Source organism: Vicia villosa, linkage group LG4 (genome assembly GCF_029867415.1).
Source record: "Vicia villosa cultivar HV-30 ecotype Madison, WI linkage group LG4, Vvil1.0, whole genome shotgun sequence".
In the NCBI taxonomy this organism is placed as follows: Eukaryota; Viridiplantae; Streptophyta; class Magnoliopsida; order Fabales; family Fabaceae; genus Vicia; species Vicia villosa.
The window spans coordinates 50,084,718-50,103,165 of record NC_081183.1 but is presented as its reverse complement, the minus strand read 5'-3'; the positions used below and the strand labels follow the sequence as shown (position 1 = coordinate 50,103,165).

Here is an 18,448-nt window from a genome sequence, read left to right as displayed (position 1 = left end):
GGAAGGTGTAAGGCACCCTTTACATCCATGGTTATCCATGGGCTCTTAATTGCTTTGCTCGTTTTTGAAAAGAAATGTAGAAGAAGAGAAAACGGACTTTAGCTCGTAAATGAGCGTAGCCATTTTGAAGGTTTATGAGAAAGAATATGAAAAAGTTTTTAACCAGAGCAAGGAAATTAGGGGCAATTACCTTAATAATGTAGAAAATCAGTTCTTTTAGCCTTTCAGGGTGAAAGGGTCTTTCCATGCCATAAGAGGGCAGGAAGCCTTTCATTTGGAGGTTGAAGAGTCATCGAGAATTCGTTCGCCATAAGACTGTCCCTAGCCATAGAGAGGCATGTAGTCTAAGGGAAGGATTAGAATAGCCTTTCGTAGGCAGCCAGAGGACAACTCAGCCTTTCGTAGGCAACTTCTGAGGGTCGAGATCATGTTTAGCGTATCGAAGGTGTCATACCCCAAATTTGTCCTACCCTTTAACTTCTAACTGGCTTAGGCTTTGCATCCATGTACATACATCACTTAGGTCATAATCCATAGTCATGCATTCATATCATTGGTACTATTCAAAAGGCTAGCAAAGAAAGAGCTCTATTGCAAAGAAGTTTGATCAGAGAACAAGGAAGACTGAGGTATAATCATGTGGTTCTATGTTCAAGAAAGTCCTCCTGGATTGGGGTTCCTCTCTACTTCAAATCACGGCATTGAGTGAAGAGTACAAGCTTGCAAGTCATCTGGTCCCCTAAATCAGGGTTTTCTTTGACCAAAGTCAACCAGTTGACTTTCTGGTCAACATTTGATCAGGAATGGCTTCTATGGGTGGAAAAGCTTCTCGTACTGACTGTGTGGATGTGTTTGTTTGACTGGATTTGACTGGAAGAGAGTTAATCGGGAATTTCATCAATAATCAGAAAAAAATCAGTACAGTCGACTTTCGGGTCAAAATCACAAGAATTATTCAAATATTGACTTTTGGTGGAAAATTAGTCAAAGAAAGTCAAAGAAATGAGAAAATATCAAGAAATAATCAAAACTGCCAAATTTGGAAATTTAGTTGAAATGGGAACTTGCCAAAAGAGGAAAGTTCTACACTTAAAGAATTTTTGAGTGAATTTCCAATTGGCAGGGCAGCTGACTTCAGGTCCAATTATCATGTTGAAAATGGCAGGATTTTAAGACAAGCTTAACATCAAAAGTGTTCAAATCATAGCCCTTTACAACTTTCTAGTTGGGAGTTTTTCCATTTGAGGCTTGGATCAAGAGATATTGAGTGTTGAAGTTTTCAGAATGACATTCACTCAAGTCATGAAACTGGGCACAATTCTGGTCATACGTGACACATTTCATCAAGCACGTGGCGTGCCAATTTTGAAGCCAATTCTACGGCAATTCAGGAACTCTACAAATGCAAACTTGGTCTCATTCTATTTATCTCCATGTGCTCTATCCAACAAAACAAGAATCATGGCAATTGAACAAATATTGAGCCAAGTGCAAGCCTCCAAAGTCATGCCCTCACCCTGACCAAGTCAAGGATCTGGCCAAGGCAGAAATCCAGGTCATGCGCAAGCATATCATCAAACACATGGTGTGCCAACTTCAACTCCAATTTTCTTCCTTCACAAGTCTCTATTTTGGACAAGCTTGATCTTAAAACATTCTTTGCCATGCCCTCTCTAATATGAGCCCAAGAAGTAGTCGTGCGGAGGCTCGGTTAACAAAATATAAGAGCATGAAGTGAGCTAAGTGAACTATTTTGGTGAGGTACCATGGCTGCATCATTTATAGCACATATCATCTACATGTTTCCATACCAGGCGAGGCACATGCTGCTCTTAAAAAAGGCTCACCAAAAGCTTGCTACAAATACACAAACTTATGCACTAAGTGTTACCAAATAAAGTCCCACTCCAAAGATTCCATCATGAGTCATAAACACCTCTTACTATATAAAGGACCAAGCTCTTCCACTCTCTTCTCTCCTTCGGACTCACTTCACACTCTCACTCCGAAACTCTCTCCATTCTCTCTTCTCTCCCTCACGTCCTCTTCACTCCTTCCGCCACCAACCGCCACCGTAACAGACTCCTCCGACCACCCTAACCAACTACAACAACTAACTCCGGCCACCGCTCTTTCCATTCAACCCTTAGCAACAACTACGATCCTCTTTCGCCATCACTATGCAGCATTGAACAACATCATCACCTTCAACACAAGCTCAGGATTCTCAGCAAAAACCAGATCCATCCCTCAGTTGAAGATTCACGCTAAGAGGAGCTGATCTACACGTACGCGGTTATCGTTGGAGGCTCGGATTCATATAGCTTTCTCCCTCTACTGAATCAAAGAGCGTTCAGGTAAACACAGAAAAACTCTCTCAGCATCATGATAACATGTACCGATCTCGCATATTTGAAATGTGTTCGTTGTTTGTTACATTTCTATTCTTGCTCTTGATTTCGTATGAATCCGGTGTTTATCTGCGTGAAATCGATCTAAGTGTGAATGCTGATAGCGTAGGTTCCCTTGAACGTTGCCTTGTTAACTTTTGTTTGGCTAGGGTTTTACTATTTGCTTCTGTTTGGATGATAGATGTAGTTTTAGAGGAAACTAAGCTCGGATCCGTGCTCTACGCGAAAATCCGAGCAAGGCAGTGTATGCGTCTTGGATTTCTGGAAATTTTCGTGAATTCCGGTGGCGGCGGCATGCCGGAGAAGGCAACCGGCGTCTGTTTCCGGCGCTTGTGTATGGTGCATGGTATTATTGCGTTATGATGACATGGCAGTGCCTCATTTGTGCTCACTTTCAGCATCTTTTCTATTTTTTCTTAATTCAATGATTGAGCTGTGAGTTGTACGCTTCTGATTGGTTCAGCATTCATTTTGTCTTATTATACTTAAATTGCCACATGACCAATTGATAGAAGCACTAGTAGTTCTCATGTCACGCTTGGATATACACTACATGCTGAAAAATGAGTAAAATAAATCTGGAATAATGAGATGAAGTAGAATAATGGAGTTTGCTGTTGGGCTTCGCGCCCTCCCCTCTATTCACACCCTCTTGTTTCGAGCCCAGATACACTTTAGCATGGTTTCAGTTCATTTTAATTTCGCTAATCCACCCCCTGTTCAGCTTTGTTAATTGTTTTACTTTCTCTCTTTAATCCTTGTTAAAAGAATCATTTTCCACCCTAATAAAAATAACGGATACTTTTTCATCCAATTATTTTTTAGAAACTTTATTTTCTTTTAATTGAAATTTTAATTGATTGTTTTCTTTGATTTTTAATTGATTAAAAAATCATAAACAAATAATTGCTTTCTTTGTTAAACTCAATTAACTCTCTTGCATGAAATAAAATAGAATTGCTTGTGAATAATGTAGATTTTAATTCTTTTTCTTTTTCGTGAATATTTTCCATGCATGTGAATTGTCTAAAATGCCCTTGGTCTTTGAATTTGTTTTTTCCATTTAATTGCTTCTCCTCCTCATTTTCCCTTAGAATAATCAATAACATAGATGTAGAAATTAGGACTAGTTCCCTTTTTGCATTCTTTTTTTTTTACAACCATAAAACACTAATAAAAATACTTGAATAAATTCCCCATTAAAAAATACAAAGAAAACACTTAAAACATTAATAAAAAACTGAAAATCTTAAAAAGGGAATGGAAGCTTGAACACCCCTTGCTTTAGGGAATGTTCGAGTGCTTGGATCTCCCTTGCTTTAGGGTCCCATTCAGGCGTAAGTTCCCAACTTCTAAAAAACACAAACCATAGAGTAACTCGAGTTTCCCTTGCTTTAGGGATTTCCTCGAAACACTCAAACTCTCTCCTTCTCTCCTTTCTTAAGGGCATCGTTATCTCCGCTCCATTGCATCCTAGGCTGTCCCCTTAGGCAAGAGCGCGAGCGTTAACTCCGCCCAACTAAAAAACACAAAAACAAACAAAAATCTTGAGCCGAACTACGGCGCTCTGATTCCTGAAAAGGATACGTAGGCATCAAGTCGCGGGGCTTGAACGAGCACACTTGTAAATATTCCTTCTTTTCCCCGTATTTCTTTTGCATTCATTCGCATGTAGACATAGACATAGTACACACCCTTTAGATAGAAACAAACATAGGTGGATACCATCGAGTACGATGGGCGCGAGGGGTGCTAATACCTTCCCCTCGCGTAACCGACTCCCGTACCCTATTCTCTGGTCGTAAGACCCTGTTCCTTCCTTTGTAGGTTTTCTGATATTCCTTTCCCTTGTGGGATAAATATATTGGTGGCGACTCTGTTCATTTTTCGCGAGCGTGCGATAGCTGGCGACTCTGCTGGGGATGTTGCTAGACCTATTGCGGGTCCATTCTTAGCGAGTCGATCCTAGCCTGCGTTTGTTTGTTTATTTACTGGGTGTTTATTTGTTTTATGTCTATATCTTGTATATATGTTTGCATGTTTATTTTCTGCTTGCATATCATGTTTATTTCTGCTTGCACATCATGCATATGGATTATATTTTGTGTTCCTTGGGGTCTTCTGTTCTGTTTTGCAGGTGGGGGGTTTTGTGAGGTAAAAGGCCCACTACCAAGGCCAAGTGACACATAGGATTAGCGTGGATGCTCATGTTGACTCCCGTGGCCCTTGCTACGATCGAGTTCAACATGGGGTACCACAACTGGGCGAGGGTCTTTCATGGAACACTGTGTCTGGCACCCTTGCTGCCACAAACACTTTGTACCCCATGGGAACTGTAGACCTTAGTGACCATTAGGGACCACCTGTCCGTGTCTAGAATTCATACCCGTGAGTTTGGGGTGGGACAGGATACTAGCCTTCATCATACCCTGATTTCCATTTTGCAATCTGAAGCCGGAATTTTGAACCTGCTACATTCAGTATTACCCAGTTATTCAGAGTTGCGAGGGACATTCAGTCTCTCACTACATCACACACATGACACATGACACATCATGCTATTGCATCCACCTCACTTCATTCGTGGAGAATCCTAAAGTCTATTTCCAAAAAAGGGAAGATGTATACTCTTTTGCAAAAAAAAAAGGGAAAAGAAAAGAAAAAGAAAAGAAATAATGAAAAGACTTTAGGATTCTCCCAATGAACTGCATTCCGCCATCTCATTTAACATGCATGTTCATTTATTTTCAGGAACTTTTGGCTTTGTCTCCGACCAACACATGGCCACACCAGTGAAGACTGTTAGGCGCAACCCCTCTTATTCTTTCCTGAATCCGAATCTGGATTCCCTTGGGTGTTTAGCAAAGAAGATCACGCCAGATGAGATAACCAACTTCAGAAAGGAATATGGGTACATTCTGAGCCTTCTCAAGATGCCGTTCACCAAGTATGAGCAAGAAGGGGTTCATACTTTGCTGCAGTTCTATAATCCTTCCCTCCGCTGCTTCACGTTCACCGACTACCTCTTGGTTCCTACATTGGAAGAGTATTCCCTATTTCTTGGCATCCCTATAAAGAAGGAAGTGCCATACTATAGCACCATGAAGAGCAAGTCGGTCGTGGAAGCAAATCTCACCAAGAAGGGAGGAGGTTTTGGTTTTTGCATGGAGTTTCTGGTTAAAAGGGGTTGTGAGGCTGCTGAAGCAAAGGAATGGGACACATTTAGGGCTATCTTGGCTCTAAGTATATATGGCATCGTGTTGTTCTCATACGTTCCTAATTTTGTTGACATGAATGCAATTCATATATTCATCTTGCAGAATCCGGTTCCCACACTTTTGGGGGATGTTTATCACTCCATTCATCACAAGGGTATTCAGAAGGGAGGTAAGGGAGGTCTGGTTAGATTCTGTGCTCCGTTGTTATACCGATGGTTCAGGTCACATCTGCCTGAGCGTGGAGCTTTCGTTGATAGTAGGCACACATCTAAATGGGCTGAAAGGATTATGGGGCTGAGGGCTAAAGATATTGTCTGGTATAATAGTGCTTTAGATGACAGGGAAGTTATTATGAGTTGCGGAAAGTTCAAAAACGTACCTCTCATGGGTCTTAGGGGCGGAATCAACTATAACCCCGTCTTGGACAGAAGAACATTTGGATATGCTTTTCTCAGTCCACCTGAGCAAACAGAGATAGCTGAGAACATTTTCTATCATGTGGCCACCGACAATGGGCAAATGGAAGAAGCTGTACAAGCCTGGAACAGTATTTGTTGGAGAGATAAGAAACATTTTGGTCAGCGAGACTGTGCTACTTATGAGGATTATACTAAGTGGATCGAGTCTGTGGTTGCTGTTCAAGGGATGCCTTTCCCTCCTAAGGACCCTTTGTACCTGTCATACCCCAATTTTTGACCTAAGACACCACCTCATATCATTTGCATATGCATCATTTGCATCTCTAACAAATTGCATAGCTTGTGTTTGTTACTTGTGACTCAGCAGGATTTAATCAGGAAATCACTCATCAGTACAAGTAACAATCAATTAGGGTTTTGTTCTCCCTTCATCTCAAAAGAACTATCTTCATCAACAATCAACATTTGGTCCTCAGAGATCCATCTCAACAAGCTCAAAGGCTCTGAATCGACTGAATTAGGGTTTTGCCTGAAGATAGCATACTCTTGACTTTTGCTCAGAATTTGACCTAATGGCTTGGGACATGATATCAAGACCTCAAGTGCATCATTTTGACCTAATCCATTGGCTCATAACATCTCCTACACAAAGATTGATCAGACAAATCCTCAGATCAGGGTTTTAAACTATCAGGGACTGAAATCAGGGATCACATTTGGGAAACCATAAAAACCCCCAGGAAGTCAATCAAAGGTTTCAATCATCCTCAAATAATCCCTATGACAATATCCCATGGAAATTGCATCTCAATTCAATACCTACAGTCATCAATTTCATCAGGTCGACAATTAGGGTTTTTTGACCTAATTCACTGAACAACTGACTTTTTAATCAGGACATGGTGTCACAACTCAAACCATGGCTCAATATCCTCTAATGCTTCAATATGATCCATTCATACCATTCATATGGTGAGGATAGCCTGTTTCATTTGAAATCTCCAGAAACGCGATTCGTCTGAAAAAGTCAACTCAACAAGATCACCATTGACTTTTGGGGAATTTTGGTCAACCATGACTTTTGAAGTTTTGAATCATCAATATATGATATATGAAGTCATTTGATCAAGAAAAATCAAGAAAATCAATCAAGAATCAAAAAGTCAAAGTTTGACTTTTCATACTTAGAAATTTTTCTAAGTGTTTTTTCATGGTTTTTTCTAAACTTTGAAAGGGAATTTCTCAAAATTTCACCTACAAACTGAAAAAAACTTCCAACATGAAAGTTGTAGATTTTGATCCAATAAACAACTTTGACACATATAAATTTTTTCCATAAGATCAACCATTTAAGAGATATGGTGCTTCAAAGTTGGTACTTTTTGAAAACTTCACTTGAAATCTCATTTTTCTCAAAGTTCATGGATCTTTTTCACCCATTTCCTTAAAGAGTTTGAAGAAACTTTCAACTAGGGTTTTGAAGTATGCAACATGAGCTTTCTAAAATGTCCAAGAGCATGAAAAAATATGGAGTGTAGCTATGGTTTTGAATTTTGCCATTAGTGAACTTTTCACTTGAAATTTCAAGCCATTTTTGCAAAGTTATGAACCAATTTGCCAAATGATCCAAGTAATGATGCATAGAAGCAATGATTGAATGATATTTTTCTGATTTGAGATCAGAATGGAAAGAGATAAGAAGCTTGGAAAATAACCATGGTTTAGTTACTTTTAACCATATGCATTAAATGTAAAAGATTCCTTTCTATCCCTTAAGCCAAATCATCAAACTTTGAAGCAACTTGCAAAGGTCTGAGTTCAGAACTCTTGGCCTATAAATAGAGGTTCAAATCACTTCCAAATTCACACCAAAACCTCACAATTATAGGTTTTCTCTCTTCTTTCTTGAATTACAAGTCATGTGTTTCAAAGTGAGGTAGAAAACTCAACCTCCATCTCTTGCAAGTTCTGACCAAAGTGATGCTTCCCACAAACCACAAACATCATTTGAAACTTGTTTGAACCACTCACACACCCCAAATCACCCCAAAACTCAGAATCATCATCTCACCTCCATATGAACATGAAATGAGCCTTAACATATCAATTCTCATACCAGGCCATATCTGTCCAATCTAACCATCCAAACACACTCCATATACTTCATATGAACTGTTCCAACCATTATCCATGATCTGAAACATCAAAATCAGCTAGCTTGATCCTCACTTGAACCATACTGCAGGTCGAGTACCATGGATTGATCAAGAGGTTTTCAAATTGTTCCAGGCATTCAAACACATCACATAAGGTCCATTGAAGCTATCCAGATTGATACAAAGCATCTGTAACACCTCCAGGCACGATTTCAATTTCCAGTTTGGCCGTTTTTGAGGTAAGTGCTCATGAACTTCAAACTCCATCATACATGCATCATAAATGAAAAATGAATATGCCATCTTGTTTCTGCACCTATGAGGATCATTAACCCTCAATCAATTGCATCATAACTTGCACATACACGATTTCACATTGAATTTCAGTTTTAGGGTTCTTCATGTTCATGCGAAAATTGACCCCCTTAGAGTGAAAATAAATGAAATTAAAGACCACCATCATGTTCGTCATGAAAAACCAAGTGGAATAGACCCTTTACCTGATCAAAACAACACAGATTTGAAGAAATTCAAAATTCAGTTAGGGTTGTGTTCTTGGCGCGTTTTTTGGTTTGGAAATTTCAAATATTTGTTTTAAAATATAATTCCTTGGAAGCGTATGAATAACAAGCTGCACGCGCAGCTCGCTTGGTTCATGTTTTGAGTAGTAAGCACAAGGGCGTGGGTTCAAGCCCTTTGGAAGACAAAACCAATTTTTTGACACTATTTTTCTCTATTTTCTTTACAACTTTAACCCATTAATTAACCAATCAAATTAACTTATTTTTTCTTCATTTTTTAAACACTTCTTATTTAATATACATATTTTAAGAATATCAAAAAAAAGCATCAAAAAATATTTATTTGATACATTTTTAATTGGTTTTAAAATGACTTGTTTTTAAGTAATTTTAATACTTTTAAATATTATTTTTCATTTGATTTTCAAATTTAATCACTTGTAAATATTTTTTGAAGCAAACCCTAATCATCTAAATGTTATTTGAAGACAATCTTCTTGTTTATCTTGATTAAATTGATTTCTTTCAAAATTCAAATCGTTTTAAAAACGAGCGATCACGATTCTTTTCAAAAACGGTAAACCATTTCTTTTTGATTTTCAAAGGAAACTATTGATTAAATCTTTTTAAATTGATCAATTGATTTTCAAAACGATGTGGGGCCTCTCGAATATTAGAGAGTATAAGTCCCTTTCGTCTTTCTTTGTACAGTTTTTGTTTTAACAGAAAACTTTTTCCAAATAAACTTCCAAACAGTTTTTTTTTAACAAACAAATCTTTCAAATCTTTTTTAAACCATCCACCATGTTTTATGAAAATAAAACATGGGCCTCTCGAATATTAGAGAGTATAAGTCCCTTTTCTTTATACAGTTTTTCTTTGTACAGAAAACTCTTTCAAAACAAATCTTCAAACAGTTTTTCAAAAGCGAAACCTCGCGTCTGTAAATAAACAATCAACCATGTTTTGTAAATAAAACACGGGCCTCCACGTAGGTATAAGTCCCAAGCCCTTTTGTACATACCCACTCTAGTACATGAAATTGGGTATTTCATTGTACGCCTTTTGTACATATCTCAATCAATGTGTTTTGTAACTTTGAATAACAAACCAAAAATGAAGGTTTTCTTTAAATCTTCCCAAAAATATACCATGGGCCTCCATGTAGGTATAAGTCCCAAGCCCTTTTGTGAATACCTGTTTACATAGTTTTGAATAAACTCAAATGGACCTCTCCCCGAGTGTGAGTCCCGAGCCCTGTGTATACAAATGGATCATGCTTACAGGTATATTTCCTTCATAAACTCCATTATATACACACACTTTGTCATATATAATTGTTCATACCTGTTCATATTTGTTCATACTTGTTCATGTTTGTTCGTACTTGTTCATATGTGTGTTTGTGTTATATATGCTTATTCAACTTAGTACAACACTAGGTTCCCCATAGCCTCCTATTGGGCTTCGTGCAAAGAATCTCCACTAGTTTAGGTTAGGACATAGAGTATGGTTTCCCGGTGAAATCGCTCTAAGAGCTCAAACCAACTATACCATGCCTCCCCTTGGGCTTTGTACAAACGAGTGACCCTCCCATAGCCTCCTCTTGGGCTTACAATGCAAGGACCCCGGATTGTCCCTCCCATAGCCTCCTCTTGGGCTTACAATGCAAGGACCCTCGGATAGCCTCCTCTTGGGCTTCGTACAAGGACCCACGGGCTTCTTATAAGCATCCCCAATATCCAAATCAAATACCCTAGGAGATTAGACATTTTTCATCTCTATGCTAGGAGTATCTCTTATATATCATCACAAACAATCAATCAATCAAACTTTTTTTGCCACAAGGCTGGCTAATCAATCAACTTTCTTTTTGCCACAAGGCTGGCTAATCAATCAAACCGTTTTACCACCATACTGGATGATTAATCAAAGTTTTTGTCACAAGGCTGACTTCATTGAAACTTTTGCCACAAGGCTGGCTGATTAATCAAAGTTTTTGTCACAAGGCTGACTTCATTGAAACTTTTGCCACAAGGCTGGTTAAACAAAAACATCTTTATCATTCTAAGCACCCTAAGTGGCATGGCCCCGGGCTTATAATGAAAAGATTTTCAAACAAAATCAAACAGATGTATGTGATGATATAGATTAGATACATCTAGCATTTAGACGACATTTGTCTATTTTTCTTTGCTTCCACTAGCATAAGTGGGAACTACGATTGCTCTGACTTTCTCAACATCCCTTTGAGAATACGTAGGCACAAGGTCGATCCTTGGCGAGCAAAACAAAACACAAAAACCACTCAAACCTTAGCACCCGTAGACCCCGAGCTACAGATGCTCTGATTCCCTCTAAGGGATATGTATGCAGAGGATCGCGATGATCTTTGCGAGCATAATCAAACAAACACCTTAGGTCCCACCTATTTCACAAGAACCTCCACCACAACAAGAATGGAATAAAACATAACAAAGAAACCTATAGAGTACTATAGATACGTTGGGTGCTAATACCTTCCCTTCGTATAACCAACCCTCTTACCCAAAGATCTCTCCCCCCACTTTTAGGTTATTGCAGCTTTTTTCCTTTTCCTCCTTTGGAAATAATAAAAAGTTTGGTCGGTACAAAAGAAAGATCATTTTTTTGAGCACTCGAGCCCAAAGAAGGCATCAGGTGTCTCATCCACAAAAAAGAGGAAACAAAACGATTTTTTCGCCCGCGACCGTACCCTCCTGCTGGTAAACAACCCAACATTGTTTCCATGCCCCGTTACAACCAAACTGTGGAAGAGAATCGAAAATTGACCGAACAAATGGAAACAATGCAAGTTAAGATGAATACTGATAGGCAAGAGAAGCTTTCTGCTCTTCATAAGTTGAAAATGAGAGAAATAGAGCTGGAAGAATTGTATGCTAGAGGAAGTACTTCTCAGAAGAGGCCAAGAATGACTGTGAATTCTAAAACTACTGAAACCCAAGAGAAGAAGATAAAGGAACATTATGAGGCTCAGTTGGCAGAATTGACTAAAAGACTTCAGATTCAGACTGAAAATGCCAATTCAGAGAAATCTCGTCGCAAGAAAGCAGACAAATTCTTGTTGGATCGCCAGAATACCATAGAGAAGTGTTATGAAGAGATCCGAAAGCTGAAAGGCCAGATAAGAGAAAAAGACCAGAGTAATGTCCAAGTTCAAGAGGAAGCTAGGTATTGGGAGGTGAAGAATCGCCACATGGAAACAATGCATTTCAGAAAAGACCTGCTGATTCAAGAGATCATTAAGAGGCCCACCCGTGCTGAGACCAAGGAGCTCTGTGAAGAAATGAAGACTTGGAGTGATAAGAACATTGGAGATAGCCCTCTTCGTCATTTGGACATGGGAGATCCTGCTTGAATGTTGATTTTGTTGTAGAATCACCACCAGATTTGTTGGATGGGATTCCTGATTTTATTTCTGTATGTGTTGGCTCATGGGAGCAGAATATTTTGTACTTCAAGAACTTGGTTGCAGAATTAATCGATTATGTTTGCTTATCTTGGTTATGCTTATCTTGGTTGAACTTATCTTGGTTATGCTTCACTATTTTCTCCATTATCTTGTGTTGTTGGTTTGAGGCAAAGCTAAAAAGTCTTGAAAATAAATAAAACATGCACACATGCACCCATGCACTCATATCATACTGCATTTTCAGGTTTTTATCAGATTCTAATTGGGGTCCCTTCCAACAACAGATTTCTTTTCCGACAACAAAGCTGACTTTCTTACATCCTTACCGCACCAGGAGCAACGAGAGAATCATGGATCAATTTGAACAGAATCAAGCTGCCCTCTGTAGAGATATGGATCTTATGGGGGAAAGAATGACCCAACTTATGGAGACTCTCCATGTCGTTGTCCAAGGACAGGAAGAGCTCAGAAAGAGCGTTGCTGGGCTTATCAAAGATACTCCTACCAATTCTGCTTACGGAGGGTTGAAAACTAAGGAGACTCCTATCAATGAGACACTTAAAGTAGTGGACGACCACCATGAGGTTATTGACCTTGAACATGATCTTACTGCTGAGTTGACTGAGACTGCTAAGATGTACCAAGCTCTTGAAGAACGCCTTAAGGCCGTTGAGGTTGCTAAAACTTCGAGTTTCGACACTGCTGCTATGTGTTTGGTACCTGGGATTGTTATTCCCCCGAAGTTCAAGGTGCCAGATTTTGATAAGTACAAGGGAGTTACCTTCCCAGAGACTCACATTCGTTCCTACTGCCGTAAGATGGCCGCTCAGGCTGAGAACGAACCTCTGCTTATGCATTTCTTCCAGGATAGTCTCACTGGAGCCCCGTTAGAGTGGTATATGAAGCTCGAGAGGTCTAATGTTAGTACTTGGGGAGAACTTGTTGATGCCTTCTTGAAACAATACCACTACAATACTGCTATGGCTCCTAGCCGTGCACAACTGCAAAATATGTCACAGAAATCTGAAGAGTCTTTTAAGGAATACGCCCAGAGATGGCGTGAGCTTGCTGCTCGTGTCCAACCCCCTCTCTTGGACCGTGAGTTGATTGATTTGTTTATGGGAACTCTGAAAGGGCCGTATCTTCAACACATGGTTAGTAATACTTCTCCTTCCTTTTCGGATGTGGTCATCATTGGTGAGAGGGTTGAGAACTGTGTCAAAGCTGGTACCATTCAAGGTGTCACTAGTCCTAGCACCTCAAGTGGTAATGGTAAGAAGTCGTATTCTGGGTTTGTGAAGAAGAAGGAAGGTGAGACTAGCACTGCCTCTGTTGACCAAAGCCGAGCTCCTGCATATTCCGCTGTTCCACCTCCTTATTATCCGATGCCTTATGCTGTTCCTGGTCCGTATGTCCCTCAGGCATATGCTGCTGCTCTTCCACAACCATGGATGGCACCCCAACAGCCTTTCGTACCACAACAACAAGCTGCTGCTCCTCCGAATCGTCAACAGAACCCTAGGCCTCAAGGTCAAAGGGGCCCACAAAGAACAAGATTCCAAGATAGGCGTATTGATCCGGTTCCGATGTCATATGCCCAACTTCTCCCTCAGTTGCTTGCTGGTCGATTGGTACAACTCCGTGAACTTGGACCTCCACCTAGTCCTCTCCCTCCTGATTATGATGTTAATGCTCGATGTGAATTTCATTCAGGGGCCCCGGGCCATACTATTGAAAAGTGTAGAGCATTCAAGTTGAAAGTTCAGGATCTTCATGATGACAAGCTTATCTCATTCGCTCCCACTGGTCCCAACGTGCAGAATAACCCTATGCCTCTGCATGCTGGTGCGACCAATGCTATTGAGTTATGTGATGATCAGATCCTGGTAAATGATGTTAATGAGGTTAAGATGCCGCTAGCAGTTGTCAGAGAACATCTTATGCAACAAAAGGTTTTGTGTGAGCTACATGACTACTGTTTGCAATGTTCTTCTAATCCGGAAGAATGTGCTAGATTAAGAGAGGAAATCCAAAAGCTGATGGATGAAGGCGTTCTTAGAGTGGAAAGGGTTGTTTCTAACGAAGATGTGGCTACTCTAGAGATACCTTACTATCCTACCGAGGTGTCAAAGAATCAAAGTACCTCTCTGGTCATTCGTGCTCCGGGTACTCCCTTGGTCATTCAGGCTCCGAGAACTCCGTTGGTCATTCAGGTTCCAGACACCTCTTTGACCCCTTCAACCTCATCTCTCGTTCCCTTTTCTGTGAGCAATTCCAAGGCTGTTCCTTGGAGTTATAATGCCGTGTATATTCGAGGGAAGAAGTTTGACTGTCCTCCAGTGGGTACTTCGAGTATCACAAATATTACTGGCACTAGTGGCATTACCCGTAGTGGTCGGATCTTTGTTGCCCCTCCTCCGCCTCCTAAAGAGACCAATAAAGAGGCTAGTACACAAGCGAAAGGAAAGCAAGTCGCTGTTGATCCTCCTGTAACCCGTAATGCACAAGACGCCGAGCAACTCTTGAAAATTATTAATAAAAGTTATTACAAAGTGATTGACCAACTTGATCAAACCCAAGCCAAGATCTCTATCTTGTCTCTCTTGGTGCATTCTGAAGCTCATCATGATGCTCTGATGAAAGTTCTGGCTTCCGCCCACGTAACTCAAGACATTACCGTGCCTCAGTTTGAAGGGGTTGTGACCAACATCGCTGCTGGTAATTGTTTGGGTTTTTCTGATGATGAACTTCCACCTGAGGGTAGAGCACATAACAAAGCGTTGCATATCTCCGTCAAGTGTCTGGATGCTGTGTTGTCTCGAGTTCTAATTGATACAGGTTCTTCTCTTAATGTGATGCCCAAGACTACTTTGTTTAAGCTGAGTATGGATGGGGTTATGATGAGACCGTGCACTATGAGTGTCAGAGCGTTTGATGGTTCTAGAAGGTCCGTAGAAGGGGAAATTGATCTGCCTGTTCTGATTGGCCCTCACATGTTCTATATTGCCTTCTATGTTATGGATATACGTCCTTCATACACTTGCCTCTTGGGTCGTCCTTGGATCCATGCTGCTGGGGCTGTGACATCTACCCTCCATCAGTGTTTGAAATTTGTTGTGAGTGACAATATTGTTGTGATCACTGGTGAAGAGGATTTGATAGTCAATAATCTGGCGTCATACCGTTATGTTGAAGTGGAGGGAGAGATACAAGAGACACCTTTTCAGGCCTTAGAGATTGTGTCGATTGATAAACTCCACGTGGTTGAGAATAAGAAGGAACTCGGAGCACCCCTCTTGTCTTTAAATGATGCTAAGGCCTTCTTAGAAGCTGGTACTCCCCATAGTGCCTGGGGCAAGCTGATTGATGTTCATGAGAAGCGAGACAAGTATGGCCTTGGGTATCAACCGTCTTCTTCTACTCAGCTCAGCATAATTCCTGGAAAGAAGGTGATTCCCCCCATTTCTCAAGTGCAAGCACCAGTTCTGGAAGTCAGGTTCTCGCCGTGGATGATGATGATGAAGAAGATCTCTCCAGATTCATTTTCCATGCTGCGCCTGGACAGGAGCTCAACAATTGGACCATCTTGGACATCCCCAGAGTCACTTTTGTGGATATTTAATTTTCTTGTTTCGATAAGTCATATGCTTCGCCCTAAGCATTTTGACCACTTGTACAAAGAAGGGCCCCCATGTTGTTTCAATTTGTTTAATATTGAATGAAAATCATATCTTCGCATGCAATTACTGTTCCATTTCTTTCATTTTTGTTCTTACTTTAAAAACTTGTTTCGATAAGTTTTTTTTTTCTTCTTCTTTATGTGTTGCATTCTAAGGCATAAATCATCCATCGTGCAGATGCGGCTCGAATTCCATCAAAAATGATAATGTTACAGTTCCACGTCTTAATATCCTTGAGAATCCAATTGACCAAGCTGAGGAGGATAGTGGGGAAGATTGTGAAGTCCCTGAGGAATTGGCAAGACTTTTGAGACAAGAGGAGAAATCTATTCAGCCGCATCAAGAAGCCATAGAAATCATCAACCTCGGTTCAGAAGAAGCAAAGAGAGAAGTCAAGATAGGGGCCACTTTGCAAAGTGATGTGAAGAGAAGGTTGATTGATCTGCTTCGAGAGTATGTTGATATCTTCGCCTGGTCGTATGAAGACATGCCGGGTTTAGACACGGATATAGTTATGCACAGGTTACCGCTCAAACCAGAATGTCCGCCTGTAAAACAGAAACCACGAAGAACTCGACCTGATATGGCTTTGAAAATCAAGGAGGAAGTTGAAAAACAGTTGAAGGCTAGTTTCTTATCTGTGTGCGAATATCCTCCTAGGATTGCCAACATCGTCCCTACTCCTAAGAAGGACGGAAAAGTACGCATGTGTGTCGACTACCGAGATTTGAATAGGGCAAGTCCGAAGGATGATTTTCCTCTGCCTCATATTGATGTATTAGTCGACAACACTGCTCAGTATTCGGTATTCTCGTTCATGGATGGGTTTTCTGGCTATAATCAAATAAAGATGGCTCCTGAAGATATGACTAAGACTACTTTTACCACCCCGTGGGGTACGTATTGTTATAAGGTGATGCCTTTTGGCCTTAAGAATGCTGGTGCAACATATCAACGAGCAATGGTGGCTCTTTTCCATGACATGATCCATAAAGAGATTGAGGTGTACGTCGATGATATGATTGCAAAATCCCAAACTGAGGAGGAACACTTGGTATATCTTGAGAAACTGTTTGCTCGTTTGCGTAAATTCAAGTTGAGGCTTAATCCAAACAAGTGCACTTTTGGAGTGCGATCTGGAAAGTTACTTGGATTCATTGTGAGCCAACGAGGGATTGAGGTCGACCCTGATAAAGTAAGAGCAATACAGAACATGCCAGCACCGAAGAATGAAAAAGAAGTTCGAGGGTTCCTTGGGAGATTGAATTACATAGCCAGGTTCATTTCTCATCTCACTGACACTTGTGAACCCATCTTCAAACTGCTGCGCAAAAATCAAGATATCCGTTGGGATGATCATTGTCAGGAAGCCTTCGAAAAGATCAAGCAGTATCTCCAAGAGCCACCAATTCTCATTCCTCCGGTTCCTGGGAGGCCACTTCTTATGTACTTAACTGTGCTTGAAGGATCTATGGGGTGTGTGCTGGGCCAACATGACGAGTCTGGTCGAAAAGAGTGCGCCATTTATTACCTGAGCAAAAAGTTTACCGATTGTGAATCCCGTTACTCACTACTCGAGAAAACTTGTTGTGCTTTGGTATGGGCTGCTCGCCGACTGAGACAGTATATGCTGACTCACACCACTCTATTGATCTCCAAAATGGACCCGATAAAGTACATCTTTGAAAAACCGCCTCTTACAGGAAGACTAGCCCGATGGCAAATGCTTTTATCAGAATACGACATCCAGTATGTCACACAGAAGGCCATCAAAGGAAGTGTCCTTGCAGATCATCTGGCTCATCAGCCATTAGAAGAGTATCAGTCAATGAAGTTTGACTTCCCTGATGAAGATATCATGAAACTAGATGATAATGAAGGACCCGAACCAGGAGAGCGATGGACTCTCACGTTCGATGGTGCATCAAATGCTATGGGCCATGGTATTGGGGCAGTTTTGACTTCTCCTCGTCAAACTCACATCCCTTTCACAGCTAGAATATGCTTTGATTGCACGAACAATGTCGCAGAATACGAAGCTTGCATAATGGGTCTCGAAGCAGCCATTGATATGAGAATCAAGATCCTTGAAGTTTATGGGGATTCTGCCTTGGTTATACATCAAGTGAGAGGTGATTGGGAGACACGACACCCCAATTTAGTTCCTTATAAGGACTATATCTTGGAGTTGCTGCCTGCTTTCGAGGAAATCACTTTCAATCACATCCCCCGAGAGGAAAATCAATTTGCAGATGCTTTGGCTACTTTGGCGGCTATGTTCAGAGTTAGCTCCCCTAAAGAAATGCCGGACATAACGATCCTCCGTTACAAAGAACCTGCACATGCATTCCCTGCCACTGTCTCACTACTGAAGATGTGTACGATGAAAAGCCATGGTATTACGACATCAAGAGGTATGTTGAGAAGCAAGAGTATCCCGAAGATGCTACGATTGCTGATAAGCGAACGCTTCGAAGGTTAGCATCCAAATTCTTCTTGTCTGGAGACGTCCTGTACAAAAGAAACTATGATTCAGTTTTGCTCAGATGCGTGGATAGACACGAAGCAGAATTGATCATGCGGGAAATTCAT

At 40.7% G+C, this 18,448-nt stretch overlaps 1 protein-coding gene across 1 annotated transcript; it reads left to right on the top strand.

Annotated features, from left to right (window-relative positions):
* Positions 1-5,191: 5,191 nt before the first annotated feature.
* On the top strand, positions 5,192-6,325 carry LOC131597180 (uncharacterized). Its single transcript, XM_058869890.1, has 2 exons — positions 5,192-5,670; positions 5,851-6,325. The coding sequence occupies exons 1-2, from the start codon at positions 5,192-5,194 to the stop codon at positions 6,323-6,325; spliced, it is 954 nt and encodes a 317-aa protein (XP_058725873.1).
* The last annotated feature ends 12,123 nt before the right edge of the window (positions 6,326-18,448 follow it).

Bases quoted from the DNA above. Each gene is read 5' to 3' on its own strand.
- LOC131597180 (XM_058869890.1), top strand. From the start codon at position 5,192: ATGGCCACACCAGTGAAGACTGTTAGGCGCAACCCCTCTTATTCTTTC. The intron at 5,671-5,850 runs GTTGTTCTCATA...CCGATGGTTCAG, and splicing joins CTAAGTATATATGGCATCGT to GTCACATCTGCCTGAGCGTG.